The sequence below is a fragment of the Protopterus annectens genome, chromosome 9.part0 (genome assembly GCF_019279795.1).
Source record: "Protopterus annectens isolate FY-2018-M chromosome 9.part0, PAN1.0, whole genome shotgun sequence".
NCBI classification, from domain to species: domain Eukaryota; kingdom Metazoa; phylum Chordata; order Ceratodontiformes; family Protopteridae; genus Protopterus; species Protopterus annectens.
The window spans coordinates 163,924,754-163,945,533 of NC_056743.1; the positions used below are offsets into that span (position 1 = coordinate 163,924,754).

General features: G+C 44.1%; 1 protein-coding gene across 1 annotated transcript in view; it reads right to left on the bottom strand.

Annotated features, from left to right (window-relative positions):
* The window catches only part of LOC122810504, a 947,661-nt gene that overhangs the window by 298,689 nt on the left and 628,192 nt on the right, over positions 1 to 20,780 (bottom strand). The window contains exon 6 of the mRNA XM_044082086.1: positions 14,981 to 15,373. Coding sequence (XP_043938021.1) covers positions 14,981 to 15,373 — 393 coding nt within the window. The remainder of the gene's footprint in view (positions 1 to 14,980; positions 15,374 to 20,780) is intronic.

Sequence of the window (20,780 nt, forward strand, 5' to 3'; positions counted from 1 at the left end):
AGGTACCATTGTAATTTCCTCATATGCAGTCTGGCATATGGTATTAGTAGTATGCAGGATGCCATGAATCCCAGGGCCTGCAGAATTTTTCTTGCAGAGAGATGGGACTTTCTTGCCAGCAACTGAAAATACTGAGTTAGTTGAACTTGTTTGTCTGGTGTGAGGTAAGCCATCTGGGCCGTTGTATTTAAGCTGGCACCCAGGAATATAATCTGTTGTGAGGGTACTAGTTTTGACTTCTTTTCGTTTACTGTGTACCCTAGAGAAATTAGCAACCTTTTTACAAACGCCAGATGCTGTAGAAGAATGTCCTTTGTCTCTGCTTGAATGAGGCAGTCGTCCAGGTATGGATATATTTGAATTCCTTTTTGTCTGCAAAATGCAATTACTGGTGCCAGGCACTTTGTGAAGACCCTGGGTGCAGTAGATAAGCCAAAGGGCAGTGCAGAGAATTGGTAGTGCACTGTACCAGCTTAGAATCTGAGGTATCTTCTGCAATTTTGTCTGATAGGGACATGCAAGTATGCTTCTTTGAGGTCCAGAGTAACAAGCCAAGCCTTCCTGCCCAGCATGGGTAGAAGCTGCTGCAATGTCAACATTTTGAATTTCGGAATATCCAGGTAAGTATTCAGAATTGAAAGGTCTAGTATGGGCCTCCAGGCCTTGTCCTTTCTGGGGACCAGGAAGAGTCTTGAGTAAAGTCCTTGTCCTTGTTCCTGCTGTGGTACTTTTTAAATAGCTCTCATGTCCATGAGGGCTGAAATTTGTTTTTGTGTCTCTGCCCATTGATTTTGTGGCAGGTCTGGCATTCCTTTTAGACTTGGTAAAGTATGAAAGTGAAATCTGTTACCTTGAGACACAGTATTCAGGACCTATTTGTCCTGGGTGATTGTTTGCCAGTTCTGAGAAAAAAGTGCTAAGTTTCCCCCTAAGGGGGCTTCCAAAAGGGACGTGCTTGGCGTACGGAGTAGAAAGTCATTGTGACTGTTTCCTGTAAGGTTGAGACTTGTCCTCACCACCTTTTGGGGTTGAGGTGCCCCCACTGTCGTTGTCTGTTTGAGCCTTGGGGTTGAGATCTGCGTCTTGGGTATCTGTATCTGCCTCTCTGTGGCCGGTCTGACAATGGAAAGGACCAATTCTTTGTTGGCCAATTTCTGCTAAACCGAGGTGGCTGTACCTGTAAGAAATCCTTGACTGTTTGCATAGATTTAGCTTTATCCTCCATTTTCTTTAACATCTTTTCTGCCTTAACACCAAACAAAGTATCATGCTGTAAAGGAGCATCCAATAATTTTGCCTTAACATGGTAAACTTTGTTCTTTTAACCAAGCATGTCTTCGAATCACAGAACCTGTAACTGCGGCTTTACAAGAAGCCTCTAAAGAATCAAAACCATATTGCAGAGTATGTTTTCCCATCTGTTCACATGCATGCAATAAATCCTGCATTTCTTTACAATCAGGAGCTTCTGAGCTTGCAAACATTTTCTGTTTTAACTGAGCCATGAAATATTGTTGGTACTTAAGCATGTGAAACTGGCAATTTAAAGCTCTTACTGCTAAAGTTGCAGACTTTCTTCCCCCATCTATCCAAAGCTCTGGAATCTCTGTCCGAGGGTACTGGATTTTTTGCAATGGAAGCTTTAACCCCTTTTGGACCCTGGGAAATAGTTTCCGGATCAGCAGAAGGGTTTTTGTAAAGAAACTTGTGAGAGTCTGGGACTCTATAATACCTATCTGGCTTGGCTGGAGCAGGGGGCAAAGAGTCAGGAGATAAACTGGATTCAGAGAACACATCATCCACAATATCTAGCACTGGCGGAATAGCCAGGGGCCTGTGTTGAGGAAATCCATGAGCCTTTTCTTGGATTCTGAGTAATCCTGGCTTTCCCAATGGAAATGCTCCCTCATGGTATGTAAAGTTTCCCCAAAAGAATAATCCTCAGGAGGAGAGGCTGAAGGAATAGATTCTTCAGCATCGGAGTCCTCATAGGGGGGTAGAGAGTATCCCTGGTCTGAAGAGGAATCAGAGGAAATGGAAACCTGATCAGAGGAGTCATAGTCTGTATCCTGCCTAGGTCTTTTCTCAAGAGGGGGATGGGAACCCCTGATTAGAGTAATGAGGTCTTCGGCCATTTTAAGCATCTGTTTCTTAGGCATGGAGGACTGTCCAGGAGAATGCTGTACTTGTTTCTTTGTCTTTAATGGTACCTTTGTCTTGGCTGTTGTTTTAATGGTAAGTTCTGAAGGTCTGAAAACACCCTCAAAAGCCGGTGCCTGCTCAGCGGCTCCGGACCCATCTGAGGGATTAGTTTCCATAGGCCCAATACCTTGAGTTTCCAGAGGCCTAGATGTCTCCACGTTTGAGTCAGAAGCGTCCTGTGGCTCTGAGGTAGTGGGTGTCAGGGGCTGCAAAAGCGCCTCAATGAGAACCAGCGAACCGGCGACTGGCCTAGAAGAGGTTTAGTCGTCAGTTTTGGACCTCGGATGCCTGTCTTTATCCTTGTCTCTGCGTTTTTTCGGTATTGAGGTCGTCGGCTGATCCGACGGCATTGTATAATTGAACCTTCGGCCAAAGTAGTGCAAAGCAAAATCAAAACGTCTTTTTATAGTGCGTTTGTTAAATCTAGCACAAAACCGACAACTAGTGACGTCGTGATCAGGGCCTAGGCATGGAATACAGTAAGAGTGGAAGTCCTTATGAGGTATTTGCTTCCCACAAGAAATACAATTATTAACTTTTTCTGACATCGGTCTGAGGCAAGAAAAATGTTTCCCCAATGGGGTACTTAGCTTTATTGAAGACTTTGGATTTGAAATTCGCCTTCAAAAATCTCAGGAGTTGGACGACCAGCATTTGCGAACTGCTTCTGCTTCGAGCACCGCGCGGCAAGAAAGACTGAAGAAAATGGCGTCGGATGCATCTTATATATCCCTGGTACACTGACGTCAGGGAAGAAGCGACAGCAACCGATGCCGGACCAAGACTTTGGAACTCAGGCCGACTGCGGGACCGCCTAACGGCAGGATAACCCAAGTGTAATGACAGCAGCAGTGTAACATGATGAACATCGGACATGTTGTCTGAGTGTATTGCAATTGTCCTCAGAGGAAGAGAGCTCTTAAGTGCCCGCAACGCCAGTAACACCACTCTCATATCCAAGATACTGATGTGCAGATGTACCTCGTGATCTTGCCACGTGCCTTGGACCGTCCTGCCAAGATAATGCCCCCCCACCCCATCTGGGATGTGTCCGTGGTCACCGTGGCGACAGGTGATGGAGGAACAAATGGTTTCCCCTCGTCCAGATTGGTGGAGCACAGCCACCAACGGAGATCCTGTTTGCATCGGTCTGTGAGTAGGATCTGGTGGGAAAGGGGGAGTTTTTGGAGAGACCATTGGGCAAAGAGGAGCCATTGAAGCCTCATGTGTAATCTCGCTAGAGGCACTAACATAATGGTAGCTGCCATGGTGCCCAGAAGCTGAAGAACCCATCTCGCCTGTACTTTCCTGAGGGGTAATAAAGCGTGAACCTGATTTTGTAATACTGTGATCCTGTCGTGCGGCAAGAAGGCCCACATTTGAACGGTGTCTAGCTCTGTGCCTCTAAACGTGACACGCTGTGAGGTCAGGAAGGCAGATTTTTCCCAGTTCAATGTTATTCCTAGTCATTGACAGAGGGTAATGTTAGCATACCTGGCCAGAATGAGCAGATGCCTGGTGGGGGTGGTAAGGAGCCAGTCGTCCAGGTACGGAAACACTTGGAATCCTTGACGTCTCAGGTGAGTTGTCACCACCGCAAAACACTTGGTGAACACCCTGGGGGCTGTGGTGAGACCAAAGGGCAGGGCATGAAACTGAAAATAACTGGCTCCCAGCCGGAAGTGTAGGTGACTCCTGGATGCCCTGTCCATTTTGATATGATAGTAAGCATCCTTGAGGTCGATGGAGAACCACATCCATACTTCTTTTTCCAGCAATGGAAAAATGGACTGAAGGGTGACCATTCGGAACTTGGACTCCAGAACGTAGTGGTTTAATCTGCTGAGATCTAGAACGGGTCTCAGGTCCCCTGTTCTTTTCGGCACCAAAAGAGTCTTGAGTAAGTCCCTAATCCGATTTGGTTTGAGGGGACAGGTTGGATGACTCCCTTCTTTAGCAGCTTTGAAACCTCTAATGCTGCGTGATCCCTTTGACTGGGTGGAACATCTGGGATTCTCCTGACTGGAGGGGGGTCTGACGAAAAGGGGATGGCGTAACCTCCGGAAACTATTCGTAATACCCATCGATCCTGGGTGATGCTTTCCCAGGCTTCCACGTACAACGATATGCGGCCCCCGACTGGCTCCGGAATAGCACAGTCGGGCAACACATCAGGAACGATGGTAGGAAGAATCGCAAAAGGAATCACGGTCTCCTGAGTTCCGGGAGCCTCCTCTGCCTCTAGGGCGGCATCTTCCAAAATAACCTCCCCCTCCTCTGCCTCTGGAGGGGGACTCACCTTGTGCGGCCGGGAAAAACTTCTACAATTTATTGAACCACATCTTCCCTCCCCTCTGAGCCTTGGGGTAAGGTCTCGAGGGAAGGGAAAAATGGACCCCTACGGCAGACAGGGCTTTTCCCTCTTGCTCGTATCTGGTGAGGGTGTCTTTCACTTTGGTCCCAAACAGCGAGGACCCACCAAAAGGAGAGTCAGTGAAGAAAGACTTGAAGGCCTCCGCGAAATGACAGAGGCGCATCCAGGCTTGCCTCCTGAGGGCTACTCCCGAACTGGCTGCCCTACTCGCCCCCTCAGCTGCATATGATATGAGCCTCATGGACGAGTTGACAACAGAACCGAGGGTAGACACCTGGGCGTTAACCATGTGCGCTATCGCCTCAGGTACGTTACCTGCTACAGTATCTCCCAATTCCATGAGGAGATCTCTCTGGAGCAGAGTAAAATGACAGAGGTAGTTCAGTGACCATAGGGTGAAGATCGCTGACAAGGGGGTATGCTTCCCGTACCGGTCCATGCTCCTAGACTCCTTGTTAGGAGAATGGACGGAGGAAGAAGACTTGGCTACTTCCTGCTGTGTGGCCGCCGCCACCACCATGGCATCTACAGAAACCCCTTTGGACAGAAACTCTTTCCCTGGGGGGGGCAGAAAGAAACTTATTGGGCCTTCGGGGTACAGGTTCCACTGAATCAGGATTCTCCCATACCCTTCGACAAATTAAATTCAAGAGCCAGTCGAAGGGTGGAGATACCCAGGAGGTGGAGGGTTGAGCAACAAAGGCCTTGAGGAATACTGACTCCTCCTCAGAGGGGGTTTTGGATGGCCAGTCGCTTTTCTGTCTCAATATCTCCAGGATGTTGGAGAAAGAGACGTCATCAGAGGACGACTTGGGGGACCCCTCCGACTCCTCGAGGTTGGTATCAGAAGTGAGAGACTCGTCCTGGGAGTCTATGTGCTTCCTCTTGCACGACTTCTTTCAAGGGGCCTCCTCAGGCACGGACTCTGAGGGGCCCTCAGAAAGTTGGGGACCGCTCATTGGGGTATCCCCAGACCTTTGGGCTCTGCCATCTACGGATAGGGGGACGTCAGAGGCTCTAGCCGGGGTGGAAGGGGATGGAATGACCAATCCGGGTGATGTAACTGATGATCTGGCCAGTGAGCTCCGCATGGCCTCGAAGGAGGGTCCCCCCGAATCAGAGGACCGACCGGCCTCCGAGGCCATGACCGGGGTCCCCAGAACAGATGCGCCGAGAGGGAGGCTCGGAACCGACAGGTGTCCCGAAGTATCCCCCTCGGGCCCGACTGAGGAAACCCGAGTGCCGAACCCTGTGGATGGAGCCGACTGGGACGGAGCCGACATCAGCACCGATAAATCCTTGAGGGGTATCGGAGCTGGCGCAGGAACATCACTCGGAGCGGAGCACTCTGGCTCCGAAGAGAAGGAAGTGCTCGGAGAAGGAACCATCGACACAAGCATCGGGACAGGCTCCGGAGCCGACTGGGTCAGAGCCGAGATTAATTCTGCACCACCCTTTCAACATCCAAATCAGAAAGCCTGGAGGATCTGGAGGACAGGGAGGAAAATTGGGATCTCCTCTCAGGAGAACCATGCCTAACACTGGGTGACCAGCTCTGAATGGATTCCAGTAAAATAGGAGCGGACGCCGATTCCAGTACTACAGATACCTCCTGTGGCCCCGAGGACAGAGGAGCCGAGGAAGTAGAGTCAAGTTTAGAAGTTTTCTCCGGTGGCTCCGAGGAGACAGACGGAGCCGGAGATCTCTTCTTCACCTTTTAAGCTTTAGACTTGGACTGAGAACTAGAAGTCGTGTCTAAAGACTCCTCAAACGAAGGTTTTAGGAGTCCCTTCAATATTAGTTTATTTTTTCTCTCCTGGAGCACCCTCGGATTTAAGGCGTGACAGAAGCTACAAGACTCTTGCAAATGAATAGCTCCTAGGCAGTAAACACATACAGAATGCTCATCCATAATGGACATTTTGTAGCTACACTTGGAACATTTTTTAAAACTGGAAGGTTTATGTTCATTTTGATCCTTACACAAATTACACAAGCAGACCACGAAAACAACCTAGCCGTAAAAAACAGTAAGGCGGGAAACTAGTGATCAGACTACACAAGGCAACCAAAGAACCTCCAAGTAAAACGGTTCTTTACTAACTCACAACACACTACTTAAAATTAAGCAGAACACATTTATCCCAAAATACACTAACAGAAGCCTTCCACAAGGAAATGGAGCAAACACACAGAGAAAGGAGGACTAGGTCCTCTAAGTAAAACGGGCCTAGCCCACCAGAACAGTTAGGGATACCAACTACAGGAAAAAAAAACACTACAAACAAGCAACAAGAAGAATAGCTATTAAAATAGCTTTTGTGGTTAAACAACTATGAAATTTCTCAAGAGAAATTGGAAAAAAGAAGGTACTTAGCCACAGCCAAGCGAGACCACGTCCTAGCTACACGAGCGGCAAACGAGATCTGGGGTTATGGAGCAGTGCAGCATGGGATACCTGCTTGGCCTAGCCAATGAGACTTCGAGCTAGTAAATAAAAGTTGGCCGAGTCAGAGCCGATATTCAGCTCCGAACCCGCGAGTAAGAATGTAGGCGAGATTGGACTACATAACATCCAGAGTTATAGATAAATAAATGATCCATTTGCGCTGGGATATACAATATGAATTGCCCAGAAACAGCAAGGCCTTACTATGTGTAATGCTGAGAAAATGGAAATCAAAATCTAAACCAGCTTTAACATGAAGTAGTGAATACTGTAAAGGAGATAAAAGGACTGGAAATGGGATCTTTAGAAAAGAAAAGGAGCACACAAAATAGAAAAAAATTGAATTTGAATGAGCAATGCATGCAGGATAGCATTCAGAAGAGGAGTCAGGTTTAAGGGAAGGCTGGAACTGAGCAATATATGTTATGTTGGGGTGAATGAAAACGTGTTAAAATGTATAGTGCAAGAAAACAACAGGAAATATTATGGCTTGCCTTCTTTGATATTACTGAATATACACCTACATCACTTTTTTAAAAATATCATATTTAATAAAGATGTTTTAAAAAACAAGTTTGGGAACTCAGAATATTCCAAAAATAACACACTATAACAGTCTTTCAAAGCTAGACCTGCTGAATAGTACTCCAGCATCCTCTGGTACATACCAAGCAACTTCTCAAAATACAGCACAGGGACAAACAGCAAATACAAGAGCACCAGTGGGGGACAGTTTCCAATCCTTGCCGGCAAGTGGCCAACATTCTGAAAGATGAGGGATAGTCCCCATGGCTTGAGTGAGGCACAGAAATGTGTCATTGTGAATAAAGGTCCTACTCAAGTATAAATAAATAAATAAATTAGCTTGCCCTGGAGAGACAGACAGAGAAGGAAGGTAAAAAGTCTCACTCCCAGCAACAGATGCTAAGACAGCACTTCCCTGTTCAACTACATGCCTGTCTAACAATGTTAAACTAAGAAATGTCACATGTTGAGAAGATGCCACTGTAGCTAAAAATGAAGTACAGATCCCACTGTGTGCAGAGGACTTTGAAGAGAAACTAGACCTGTCTTTAGAGTTCAGGTTTGGATTCATTTCCTCATGCCTTCTGTGCCTTTCCTTGGTGTTTGTGGATAAGTTCTCCATCTGGTCATCGCACCACATCCTTTCAGAAGGTGCCAGAAGCTAGATGATGAAGACATCAAGCTTCCTGAAAGTCATTAGTCCAAAGCACTAGTTATGACAACAGCCTGAAATATTATACTCCTGCCCCAGACAGAAAAGGGGAGCACGTGTTGGTCATAATTCATTATCTGATGACCACAGATGGTTGGCTTTCGGCTTTTCCCAGTTAGGGGTCGCCACAGCGGAACTCCGGTCCGCTAATGATTGGCAGTGGATTTTTACGTGCCAAGTTGCCAGCCCTGACGCACAACCTTCAGTGAAGGTATGCCCAGTCACGCATGTCTCCACACAGAAGACGCTCTAGCTGAGAATCAAACAGGACAACGTCTTACTGTGAGGCGACAATGCTACCGCAGCACCACCACCGCAGTCTTATCTGATGATCACAGATGCACTTGTTAAATCAACCCTTCTTTTCCAGTGAATGCCACAACTTTCTAATGATGCATAAAAACATATCTGAACTCCATAAGTAGCTAAAACAAACTGAAGATCATTGTGGAATGCAACTCTTTCTTACTATTAGTGTCAGGGAGCTTTGAATGGTCCAAAAGTGGCAGGCTCACCACAAGCAGTAAAATTTGAAATGATTAGAAGAGGCATGTAACATATCAGAAAGAAGCACTAAGGCAGTCCATCAACACAGGCTCCTGCCATCTCTGGCTCATAGGTGATTATTAGGCTAAAGGTACAACAGCCTTTACAGGGCTAGCCAATAACATCCAGAATATGAAATATTATACCTTAATTCCCCAGATATGGGACAGGGTAGTGGGTCTTTGGGTGCTAGAGCCTTGAGTCATTTTATAAACTGCTTATGTCCATAAAGGATATGGGCAGTACCCCAGGAGTGAATTTACAGTTGCCCATCCATTTATCCAAATTATTTTTGAAAAGACTGAGGAACGGGCTTCATTTTAGAAAGATAGGAAGTTTATTCCATAGACAAGGTAGGCTTTGGGATATGAAGCTGTTCTCTACAGCAAGTTCTGTTAGAATCATAACTAAGACTCAGGTTCATGGAACACGTAACCTTCACATAATGTTTCTTAAGAATATGCAACATTTGCATCGGGGCTGGATCAGAGAATGCCTTGTAGGTCAGGCATAAGTCACCTCTTAATAACTTATATTAGACGGAGTAAAGGGATACGGTCTTCAGTCGGTCTGTATAAGACATGTGTCTTACTCATTCTATTTTTTTTATTGAGAAATGACTGGGGCCCCTCCAACTGGTGTTAAGTGCCTGGTTGGGTACATGCAGAAGGGAGTACTGTACTAAATTATGGGCCTGATGTGGGCTGAGTACAATGGAACCACTACTTCCTTTGAACTTGATGCCATGCCTTTACTTACAAGTTGAGTCATACAGAGGGATTTTCTCACTACTGTATCTATCTGGTGATCAAAGTTTAGGTTACTACTCGTGTTCCTAGGTCCCTCACCACTGTGTTTACTTTTATGGATGTGCCATCAATATTATAACTTGCAAGGATATCTGATTTACCGAAGGGTATGATTATGCATTTTTTAGCATTTAGTCTCGGACTATGGTTTTGACACCAGTTGTCTTTTTTAGGGCTATGTGTAGGTTGTCAGCATCATCTGGGGATTCAGTGATTGCTCCTAGCTTACAGTTGCTGGTGAACTTGGTAAGCTGGAGACCCCCAACACTGGCCTTCACTTCAGAGCAGTACATACCAAACAGGAGGGGTCTCAAAACTCAGCCCTGTGAGACACCACTAATAACACGTTTCTTATCAGAAGTGTATTCACCTATCCAAACATATGTCCCGTCAGTCTGTGATACATCTGACAATATAGGGGTTTATGCCTAACTCAGTAAGTTTATCTAGGATTCCCAGGTGGGGGAGTGTGTTGAAGGCTTTGTAACATTTTACCCTCATCCATGACCCTGGTGACTTTCTCAAAGATGTCCACCAGATTGAGCAGGCAAGACCACCCTTTGACAAAGCCAAACTGGGTCTGGTGAAGTGTTTGGAGATTTCCTATATGTCATCATTATTGATCAGGTCCACGATAATTTTCTCTGTGGCCTTGCAGATAACACTGGTCAAGCTTATGGGTCGACAGTTCCCTGGGTCAGATGATGGGCCCCTCTTTTGTAGAGGGGCAACTGTTGCAGTCCTCCATTCCTCGGAGATAAAGCCAGTCTGGAGGTTGTGGTTAAAGAGGGTTTTGGTGGCCCTGATAGATTCTGTTTTAAGCTATTTAAGAAGCGTCCTGGAAAGTTGTCAGGATCCATGCAGGCTTTGTTTTTGGATTTAGAGAGAACAGTAAGAACCTGTTCTATCATAAACTATAGGAAAGATGGATGCGAGTATTTCTTTGGGTGTGGTATGATATCAAGTGATGGGGGTAGAAGTTTGAAATGAACTTGTTGGCGAGCAGGTTTACTATATTTTCAGGCTGGGTGTAAATGTTGTAGTTCATGATTAATTTGGCACATTGCTGAGCATTTCCCCTGAGGTTATGAACATAATTAAACAAAGTCTTACAGTTATCTTTAGTGGGAAGCTATCTTTGCCTCATAGTTTGTATTGGCAGATTTAAGCAGCTCTCTAATTTGTTTGTTTAGACAAGTGAGTGTCTTTTTGCACTGTTTTGTCTGTTCCGTTCTGGCTTTGGAGAGGATTTTTTTTCCTTTTGCCAAATAACCTATTTTTACTAGGGGTCCACCCAAGGCAGTTTATTTTTGCCGGTAATCATAGGTTTGATTCAGACAGGTACTGCCTCCTCTGTACAGTTATGAATGTGATTGTACTGTGCTTTTGTGCACAGCTCAGACAGGGAGTCAGTGTCATCCAGGTTCAGAAGGGCTTGGAAGTTGAATAAACTCAAAATTCAAAAGAAGCAGCCAGCACCATAGTGTATTTAGCACTCATGTAGTTTAATGAATGATAGTGGCTCCACCAACATCATACCCAGTTTTTGTGTTTAGTGTTTTGGCCATTTGCACCAGTCATACCTGCAAACGAGTTTCAGGAAGCTTAAGTTTAATAAACTGTCACTGAGTTTGAGGTAATTGATTTTAGCAAAGCTCTTAACAGGCTTGAAGTTGGCTGGGGTTTTTAAATAAGTTTTAATACTAAAGGAGATCACTTTGTGGTCCATATCTTACCAGGTTGGAGTTAATGCATGGGAGGGAGCAGCATGGCCAGATATTTCTACTTCTAGTTGGCAAGCTAACTAGTTGCGTCAGGGTATTTACGTTGACAAAGTCCAAAAACCTCTGGGCAAGTTAATTATGGGTAGTATAGTCTCCAAGTTTATGGAGAGCTAGTTGAAGTAACCTACAAGTATGGTGTTATGCTGAATCTTATGAGATTCCAATAGGTTTAGGTAGGATGTGTAGCTTTCCAGACTCATGTTAGGGTTCTGTAGCAAGCAAGGATATGATTTAGGGGGGCACTTATGGTTAGTTGGACATGGAGCAGCTCAAGTAGGTAATGTTGCTGGATTAGTATAGCAGTGTACTTGTCTTTATAAACACTGAGATACCGCCTCCCTTTGCTTTATCCTGAACTGAGGGCGATCAAAATGTATAAAAGGCATTGTAGCCTTTGATAGCTGGGGTGATTTTCATGGTTCTGAAACATGTTTCAATAACTGCACATATGTCTGCATTTTCGAAGGAGAGGAATGCTTCTAGGGACTGCAGTTTTTTTATTTAAACTCTTAGCTTTGAGCAGCAGTACCTTTAGGTAGTTGTGAGCAATTTTTGTTATGTTTGGAGGGTTTAACAACTAGGCATGGCCTAAAAAAGGCACTATGGGGATAGATAACTAACGTTTTTGCCAGTATCTGGAAGCCAAGTAGTGCCAAATGTAAACCATCTCTGGCAAAGCATTGTGGTTTGTCAATTGTGTCTCCGCAGGCTAAGAGATATTGAATCCCTTTGTCATCACACCAGAAACTAAGCCAACTGTTGAAGTCAATCATTTTTTCTGATAATGTGGCATCATCATCGGTAAAGGCAGGATGCATACTCATGGCTAGATTCATACCTGCCTGGGACAGATATTCAGAGAGCTCCATTAAGTCTCTCTTCATATAGTCCAGTGAGGTATGTTTTAGGTCATTTACACCTGCATGGACTATGACTGTGTCATACTGCTACTTGCGGTTTAAAGACCTAAGTGTATGCATGATCTGGTAGATCTTGGCTCCAGACAGCTCAGTGTGATCTTTTTGTTTAGCTTGGTAAGGGGGATATGACATCCGTATGTTTTACAATGGAATCTCCAATAACTAGAATGTTTGGCTGTGTGGTTTGTTACCTTATGGGCTTGGAAGCTGGGTTACTATGATTTTCAGAGTTATGTTGTGTGAGGTGCTGTCTTTTTTGACTGCATGTGTGGCCACTGAGAGATGCTTTTAGGAAGTCTTGGAGGCCTGGGTAGATTACAAGTGAGTACCTCCACATATGGGGGTCTAGTTGTTTGTTCTTTAGTGTTGGTAGTGAATGTTTTGGGTGCAACACTGACAACTTGGTTTGCATTTTTCATGTGTGTATGTGACAGCTTTGGCTGTAATGACACTGTATATCTACATCTCTCATACACTGTGTTTGCCTGTTCTACAATTAAATGGTTGTGAGTGAAAATGAAGCAGTTACTACACTGCCTCAGGAGGCCCATATCTACCACGCCAGAAACAGAGATGACAGGGAAGAGTCTATCCATTACACCACATCCTTTGTAACTGAGAAAGACTAGGGGAGAGTCACCTAAAGGTCTAAGATGGAGGGTTCAGTAATATACTACACGATGACCTGCAGTATTAGTACCCTCTGCACAAACTGGCAGCTCTTAAGAGCAGTTATGAACAGTGGGAGATTATGGACAGTGCTTCCTACACAAGATTTTAAACTGGAGAGGTTTGCTTATATACAAGGCACCGGTAACCGCTTTTGTATGATTTACAAACGCAAGGCTTTTATACCAGTAGGATGAAAGACTTTTACGCAGTTAAGCCTTCAGGCCAATCAGATAAACACACAATAAACCTTTCACCAGCAGTTACCAACTCAGATGGGTTGAATCAACCCTCTGCTCCCATCACAGTTCAGAATAAAACACTCAATGTAAAATGAGCTAGTTTTGAGCTCAAGTGCAGTAACACATGCTTTACAACAAAAGGCAAAACTCCTGCAGTATTAGGAATCCTAGGAAATACGTTCACAAATTTCTACAAACACAGAAAAACTTTGCAAAACTTAGAAATAATTTGGTAAACAAAGAACAACTTTTGCAGTATCACAGGAGGTTAGGAAATATCAGAATACTATTAAAACAACCTAAGGGCAGTACAGTAACAACCAGGTGGCATTTCTTTAACAACTGCAGGCTGAAAAACAGTGATAAATTCAACCAAATCAATAAATGCAGCATACAGCTGTTAAATTACACTGAGACAGTTACAGCAAGTACAACACATACTTATATCACCTTTGTTGATCCACAGATGGCTTAGATGTAAACCAAGGTCTTGTACACAGAGGTGTCCAAGCCAGGCACAGGAAAGCTCTGAATAAATGATCACAGTCTCACAAAAATGTAAGGCTTTTTTACCAACAGGATGACTTTTACACAGTTAAGCCCTCAAGTCAATCAGATGAACACACAATAAGCCTTTTACCAGCAGTTCTCAACTAGGATGGGCTGAATCAGCCCTCTGAACCCACCAGAGTGCATAATAAAACTCTCTCATTGTAATACAAAGTGGTTTTGAGCTCAAATGCAGTAACAAATGCTTTACAACAAAAGACAGAACTCCTGCAATATCAGGAATCCTTGAAATAAGTCTGCAAACTTCTACAAAGAAAAAAAATTGCAAAACTTAGGCATTCTTTGCTATCTTTAACCTAGATACATATATGTTTCATCTACCTGCTTCAGCTTTGTTATTTTTCTATGAATAACTTCAAGGTGTATAATTTATACTAAATGCAGTCATCTGTCGCTGTTGGTGCAATGGTATAAAGCAGTGATTGGCCTAAGGTAATCCATCCTTGATTAGTGGTCCAGGCACCTGCAGGAGACTGTGAAGGAGACGGGAAAAAAGATGAGACTTTGCCTGATCAGTTGTTCATGAAGTGAAGTCTGGGGTGATATACTGGCAAAGATGGTCTGTTTTTGAAAACCCTGGTGAAAACAACAGCTCAGAACAGTGGTAAGGCATGCAGGCAGGTTTGGTCAAGCATTGCCACCTTTGGGGGAAGACTAACACCATGTCTTATAGCAGGCACTGATTTATGAGATAAATACCAGTACATAGGTGAGTAGGGTCACCACCACAAACAGTGGCTATGGGGAGTCTCTGGTCTCTGTTCTCCTTTGAAACTCCCCTCAACAGTAGCCACTGCACTAGCGACCCAATCCAATATGGTTTTACCTGGAAACCCATTAAAAAATGGAACAACTGACATTAATGGGGCATATCATGCCACCATGGATGATCAGCCCAGCCCAGCTTACAAAGAAATAGGAAAGACAAAAAAAAGTCCTAAATACTGTATACCTCTTAATATTTTAATTTCTATGACTTTGCACCTTTTTAAAAAAGACACTGTAAAACATTTATAAAATCTAAAATAGAAATGACAGCATTTTTTTTCATCTTTGTTTGCTATTTCACCAATTATGAACTTTATGGTATATATTCTTCATACAGTTAAATATTCTAGAAATATTTTCACATAATACATTTCTTCTTGTATGTACAGAATATGGATATTTTTACATACCTCTGATTTTTAATGAAGTCTGGCGAAGTTCTGGACTTGTTAATTTCATATGGTTAACTTCACAGGCATACTCGGCATTGTCATCATGAATGACTGTAGGTTTGAAAGCCAGCATGCTGTATAAACAGCATTTTTGTTCAGGTAACTGCAGTATACTTGTTCTATGAGTGTAATTTTGGTCACATATGACAACATTTCTATCTGCTTCTTGGACCGGTCCTTCAAATTGGCTTATTATCTTTTTTATAGTGCATCCTGAATGATCTTTCACCAATTTGAACCAAGCAACCGACAGACTTTGAGGCTGAAAAGAACTTATTGGACAGATCAGAGTCCCTACTTGATTGTTCATCATAATCTCTGGTGCGACAATTTTGCTTACTTTAGGGGGTACTGAAAAAAAAACACAACAAAACAAAAAAACAGAACTGAACTATACTTTATCCATATAAAAAATCCAAAGAGACCAACAACAAACAATCATGCAAATTCAGTAAATAAATAAATAATTAATGTCTGCTTACACAGATTCACAGGTGTTTACTAGGGTAATGACCAGAAGGGCCTTTTTTAGCCTAACCATGCAACCCAAATCTTTGACACATTCTGGTACCCTTGATTGGTGTAACCAGGGTCTTGGGAGATGAAACATTTACAACCAGGGGCCTGGAAAATAAAACATTTACAGGCCACCTGTGTCCATTAGAGAGAGAGAGAGATGCCAAACCAGGGATGATTTTCTGTTCCCCATCCAATTGTCCAAGTTACACTTGAATTGGGTTAGGGAGGAACTCTGCTTCACATAAATAGGGAGCCTATTCCAAAAATGGGGTAGCCTCTGGGACAAAACTGCTTCTCTAGCAAGTCCTATTTTCATCACAGGCAAGGTTTAAGTCTTTAGAACTGGTAATTCTGGTGCTGTTTTGCAGATGGGCTGGAAGGCCATCAAGATGGGGTCTGACAATGTCTTGTATGCCAGGCATGCTTTCAGGAGACAGAATACAGGGATAGGGAATTGAGGTGGTCTGCACAGGGTGCTATTTATGCCCTGCAATACTTTAGTGAGGAACCTCTGTGGACATTCCAATTGCTGGATGTGCTTGGTTAGGTAGGTACCAAAGGGGGCACTGTACTCAATCACAGGTCTGATGAATGTCAAAAACAGTGGAACAAGGACCTCCTTGGACCTAAATGCCATACCTTTCTTTATACGTTGCACAACATAGAATGATTTCCTCACTACTGTAGATATGTGATGGTCAAATGCTAGATTACTGTCTGTGTGTGTCCCTAAGTCATTGACTAGTGGGAAAACTCTTAGGGGAGTGTTATCAATATGACAGCTACCGGCAGTGAATGACTACCTAAAATATATGGTTATACACTTCTTGGCATTTAGTCCAGGGATTTAACACCAGTCATTTATCTGTGTCAGCCCTTCCTGGAGAACATTTGTGCTGGTGGAGGATTCTATGACTGCTCCTAATTTGCAACATCTGCAAATTTAGTCAGCCAGAGGCAACTGTCCTTAACTTCAGAGAAGTAAATGCCAAAAAGAAAGATCCCAGTAACGATCTCAGAGGAACCTCCCTTGTGACTGGTCTCTTTGTAGAGGTGTCAGCTGGCTATCCACTGGGTGACATAACGGTTCATACTCAACCTCTTCAGTTTGTCAATAATGCTCGAGTGGGGATTATAACAAAACATTTATTTACTTAATAATTTGATAATGGGTTAGGTGACCTACTAAGACAAAAAGTACAGTTTTGTACCTACCATAAATGTAGATGTTCGAGGATCCACATTGCTGCAGTCATAACCTGTGGGTAGTCCGCTGTCCTCGGTCGGCCCAAATACCAAAGTGTTAGGCTGGCGTCGGTCATGGTCGCTCAGATCTGACGTCAGTACGCAGTGGTACTAAAGCACATGACCGACGCCATATCCTCAGTCTTTCTTGCCCCAGATGTCAGAAGGCCTAAAAAGAAAAGGCCATAGCCAAAAATAGAAAATACCCAACCACCAATATAGAAAAAATAATTACCCCAAAAGCAACACAGCAACCCCAAACTACAGAGGGGAAGGAGGGAGGGAAAATTGGACTGCAGCAATGTGGATCCTCGAACATCTACATTTATGGTAGGTACAAAACTGTACTATGTTCTTCGTCTCACATTGCTGCAGTCATAACCTGTGGGTAGAATCCCAAAGCAAAGGTAAAGGGAGGTTGGCAAAATCAAAAAGCATTAGGAGCTGCTAACATGCCCTGTAAAACTGCAGTGGCAAACCCAGCCCTAGACTTGGAATAAAGAGGAGATGGTAATGTTTAGTAAAAGTGTGCACTGAACTCCAAGTAGCTGCCTCCAAAATATCCTTAGTAGCAACTCCCTTAAAAGGCAGTAGAAGTGGCAGTAGCCCTAGTGGAATGAGGTCTGATCCCAGCCGGAACATCCTTTCCATGATGAGAATAACAAAAAGCAATACAATGGCCAATCCACTCAGAAATAGTTTGCTTTGAAACAGCTTTTCCTTGTGAACCCAAAGCAAAAGAAATGAATAACTGTTGAGTCTGCCTGAACCCTTTAGTTCTGCTCAAATAATAGCGTAACTGCCTGTGAATATCCAAAGAATGCAAAATTTTTCCCCTTTATTTTGGGGATCAGCATAAAAAGTAGGCAAATGAATAGCTTGGTTTAAGGCCACATTAGAAACAACTTTAGGCATAAAAGTAGGGTTAGTATGCAGGGATACCCTATCCTTATGGAATATCAGGAAGGGTTCAACTGCCATTAGAGCCTGTAATTCAGATACCCTCCTAGCAGACGTAATGGCCAACAAAAAAGCAGTCTTCCAAGACAAACTTCAACTCAGATGTAGCTGCAGGTTCAAAAGGAGGTAAAGTAAGCTTTTCCAACACAAAATTGAGATCCCAGGAAGGAGTAGGAGCTCTACGTGGGGGTCTTATGTTCTTTGCCCTCTAAGAAATTGCTTAAACAAAGGGTGAGAAAATAATGGTGGGTCACAATCATAGTGAGCAGAAATGGCTGCAGCATGAACTTTCACGGAGGAGAAAGACAAACCCTTGTCTAATAATTCTGTAAGGTACTGTAGTGTAACACTCAAATTAGGCCCTGAAACATCAAAACTCTTTGCTGTGCTCCAAAGAAAAAATCTCCTCCATTTATCAGCATAAACTTTCCTAGTACTAGGTCGTCTGGCTTCCAATATGACATTCAAAACTTGTTGAGGAAGCTGCGACCCCCCAGGGTCTAAAACAGAATATGCCAGGCTGTCAGATGCAGGGACTGTACCTTGACATTGAGGAAATGATTGCTCGCCTGGGACAAAAGGTGCGGAATTGGTGGCAAAGGCCAAGGAGGCTCCTGTACTAAACTCCTCAGCAGAGGATACCAGTGCTGACGTGGCCAATCTGGAGCTATTAGAATCATGCAAGGCTTGTCCTGTCTGACCTTCAAGAGCACCTTGGGAAGGAGAGGCAGAGGAGGAAAAGCATAGACGTGAAGGTTGTTCCAACTGAAAGATAGAGCATCCACTTTCCAAGCTTTTGGGTGAAACATCTTTGTGCAAAATTTTGGCAGTTGGAAATTTAGTGGAGAAGCGAACAGATCTATGTCTGGAGTTCCCCAAGCCACTGTCAACTGCTGAAATACATGAGGATCCAATTTCCACTCGTGGGGATCCACCATCTGTCTGCTCAAAACATCTGCTAAGGAGTTCTGTGCTCCTGGCAGAAACCTTGCTTGAAGAGTGGCGTGCAAACTTAGAGCAGTTTCCCACAAAATCATAGCTTGTCTGCAAAGAGGGTACGAATGGGTTCCCCCTGCTTGTTGATGTACCACATGACTGTTGTGTTGTCTGTTTGAATCAACACCTGTCCCGGTTGAAGTAGATCCTTGAAAGCCATCAGTGCAAATTGGACTGCTAACATCTCCTTCATGTTGATATGCAAATGCTGTAGTCTGGGAGGCCACGTGTCTTGAATCCATTTCCCATTGAAGTGTGCTCCCCAAGCCATGTCTGAGGCATCTGTCGTTAAGATCTGACTCGCCTCTGGTCGGGTCACAGAGAGTCCCTTGTTTAGGTGACATTCCTGAGCCCACCACAAAAATTCCTTTTGGATGCAAGGTATTATCTGAATGACAGTGTTCAAATCGTGGCAGTGTTGAGTCCATACACTTTTGAGATACCATTGTAGCTTCCTCATATGTAGTTTGGCATTGGGAAGTACCAGAATACAAGATGCCATGAACCCCAAGGCTTGAAGGACTGTCCTTGCAGTCAGCCTGGACAGTAGGGATAATTGCTGGAAGTATAGGGGAAGATTTCTTTGTTTGTCCGGGGTAAAAAAAGCCATCTGAGAGGCTGTATTCAGTCTCACACCCAGAAAGCACATGTCCTGAGAGGGTACTAGACTGGACTTTGTTTCGTTCACAGAATACCCTAGGCACCTTAAAACTGCCATTACATACTGTAGATGCTGAAGTAACTTGACTTTGTCTTGAGCAAGAATCAGGCAATCGTCCAGATAAGGATAAATTCCTCTTAGTCTTAAGAAGGCTATCACAGGAGCCAGGACCTTTGTGAACACACTGGGCGCAGTAGATAAGCCAAAGGGCAATGCAGAGAACTGATAATGAAAAGTACCAGCCCGAAAACGCAGGAACCTCCTGCAGCTGGGCCTGATAGGAATATGAAGATAAGCCTCTTTGAGATCCAGAGTTACCATCCAGTGATCTTTGCCTAGCAGAGGCAGAAGTTGCTGCAAAGTTAACATCTTGAACTTTGGAATGTCTAGGTATGTATTGAGAATGGACAAATCCAGAATTGGCCTCCAAGTGTTTCCTTTCTTTGGCACAAGAAACAGGCGAGAATAAAATCCTAGGCCTACTTCTGACGGAGGTACCACCTGGATAGCCCCCATTTGTAAAAGTAAAGAAATCTGCTTGTGAGCCTCCAGCCTTTGCTGAGGAGGTACATCCGGCATGCCTTTGTAAGGAGGCAAGGTGTGAAAATAAAACTTGTAGCCTCGATTTATAATGTCCAACACCCATTTGTCCTGGGTGACCAAAAGCCAATTTTGCTTGAAAAGTGCCAACTTTCCTCCTAGAGGAGCTGCCAGACAGGAGGAATCTGGCAGCTGGAGATACAGGTCATTGGGTCTGTTTACGAAAAGGCTGACCCCTTGCCCTCACCAGAAGATTGTGCAGGAGAACTCCACGTCCTCGGTCTGAAAGAACTCTGAGCATGAGCTCTGCCCCTACCACGTCTAGATCTGCCCTTAGACTGAAAATCAGAAGAAGGATAAGCCCATCCTTTTGCAGGCCAATTTCTGCTAAACTTAGGGGGCTGCACTTGTAAAAATTCCTTAACCGTCTGCATGGACTTAGCTTTGTCCTCCATTTTCTTCAAAACTGACTCCACAGGAGAACCAAAAAGAACTTCAGATTGAAGGGGAGCATCCAAAATTCGAGCTTTAACATGCTCTGACAAATTCTGATCCTTAAGCCAGGCGTGCCTACGGATAACTGAACCAGTGGCAGCCACCCTGGAAGAAGCCTGAAGAGCATCAAAGCCACACTGCAATGAATGCTTACCTACCTGATCAGAGGCATGAACTAAGTCCTGCAATTCCTTACACTCTATACCCTCAGCTAAAGCATCTACCTTAGATTTCAACTGACTTAACAGAAAATTCTGATACTTCAGCATATGAAACTGGCAATTCAAAGCCCTCATAGCTAGCGTGGAGGAGGTATACACTTTTTTACCCCACCTATCCAAA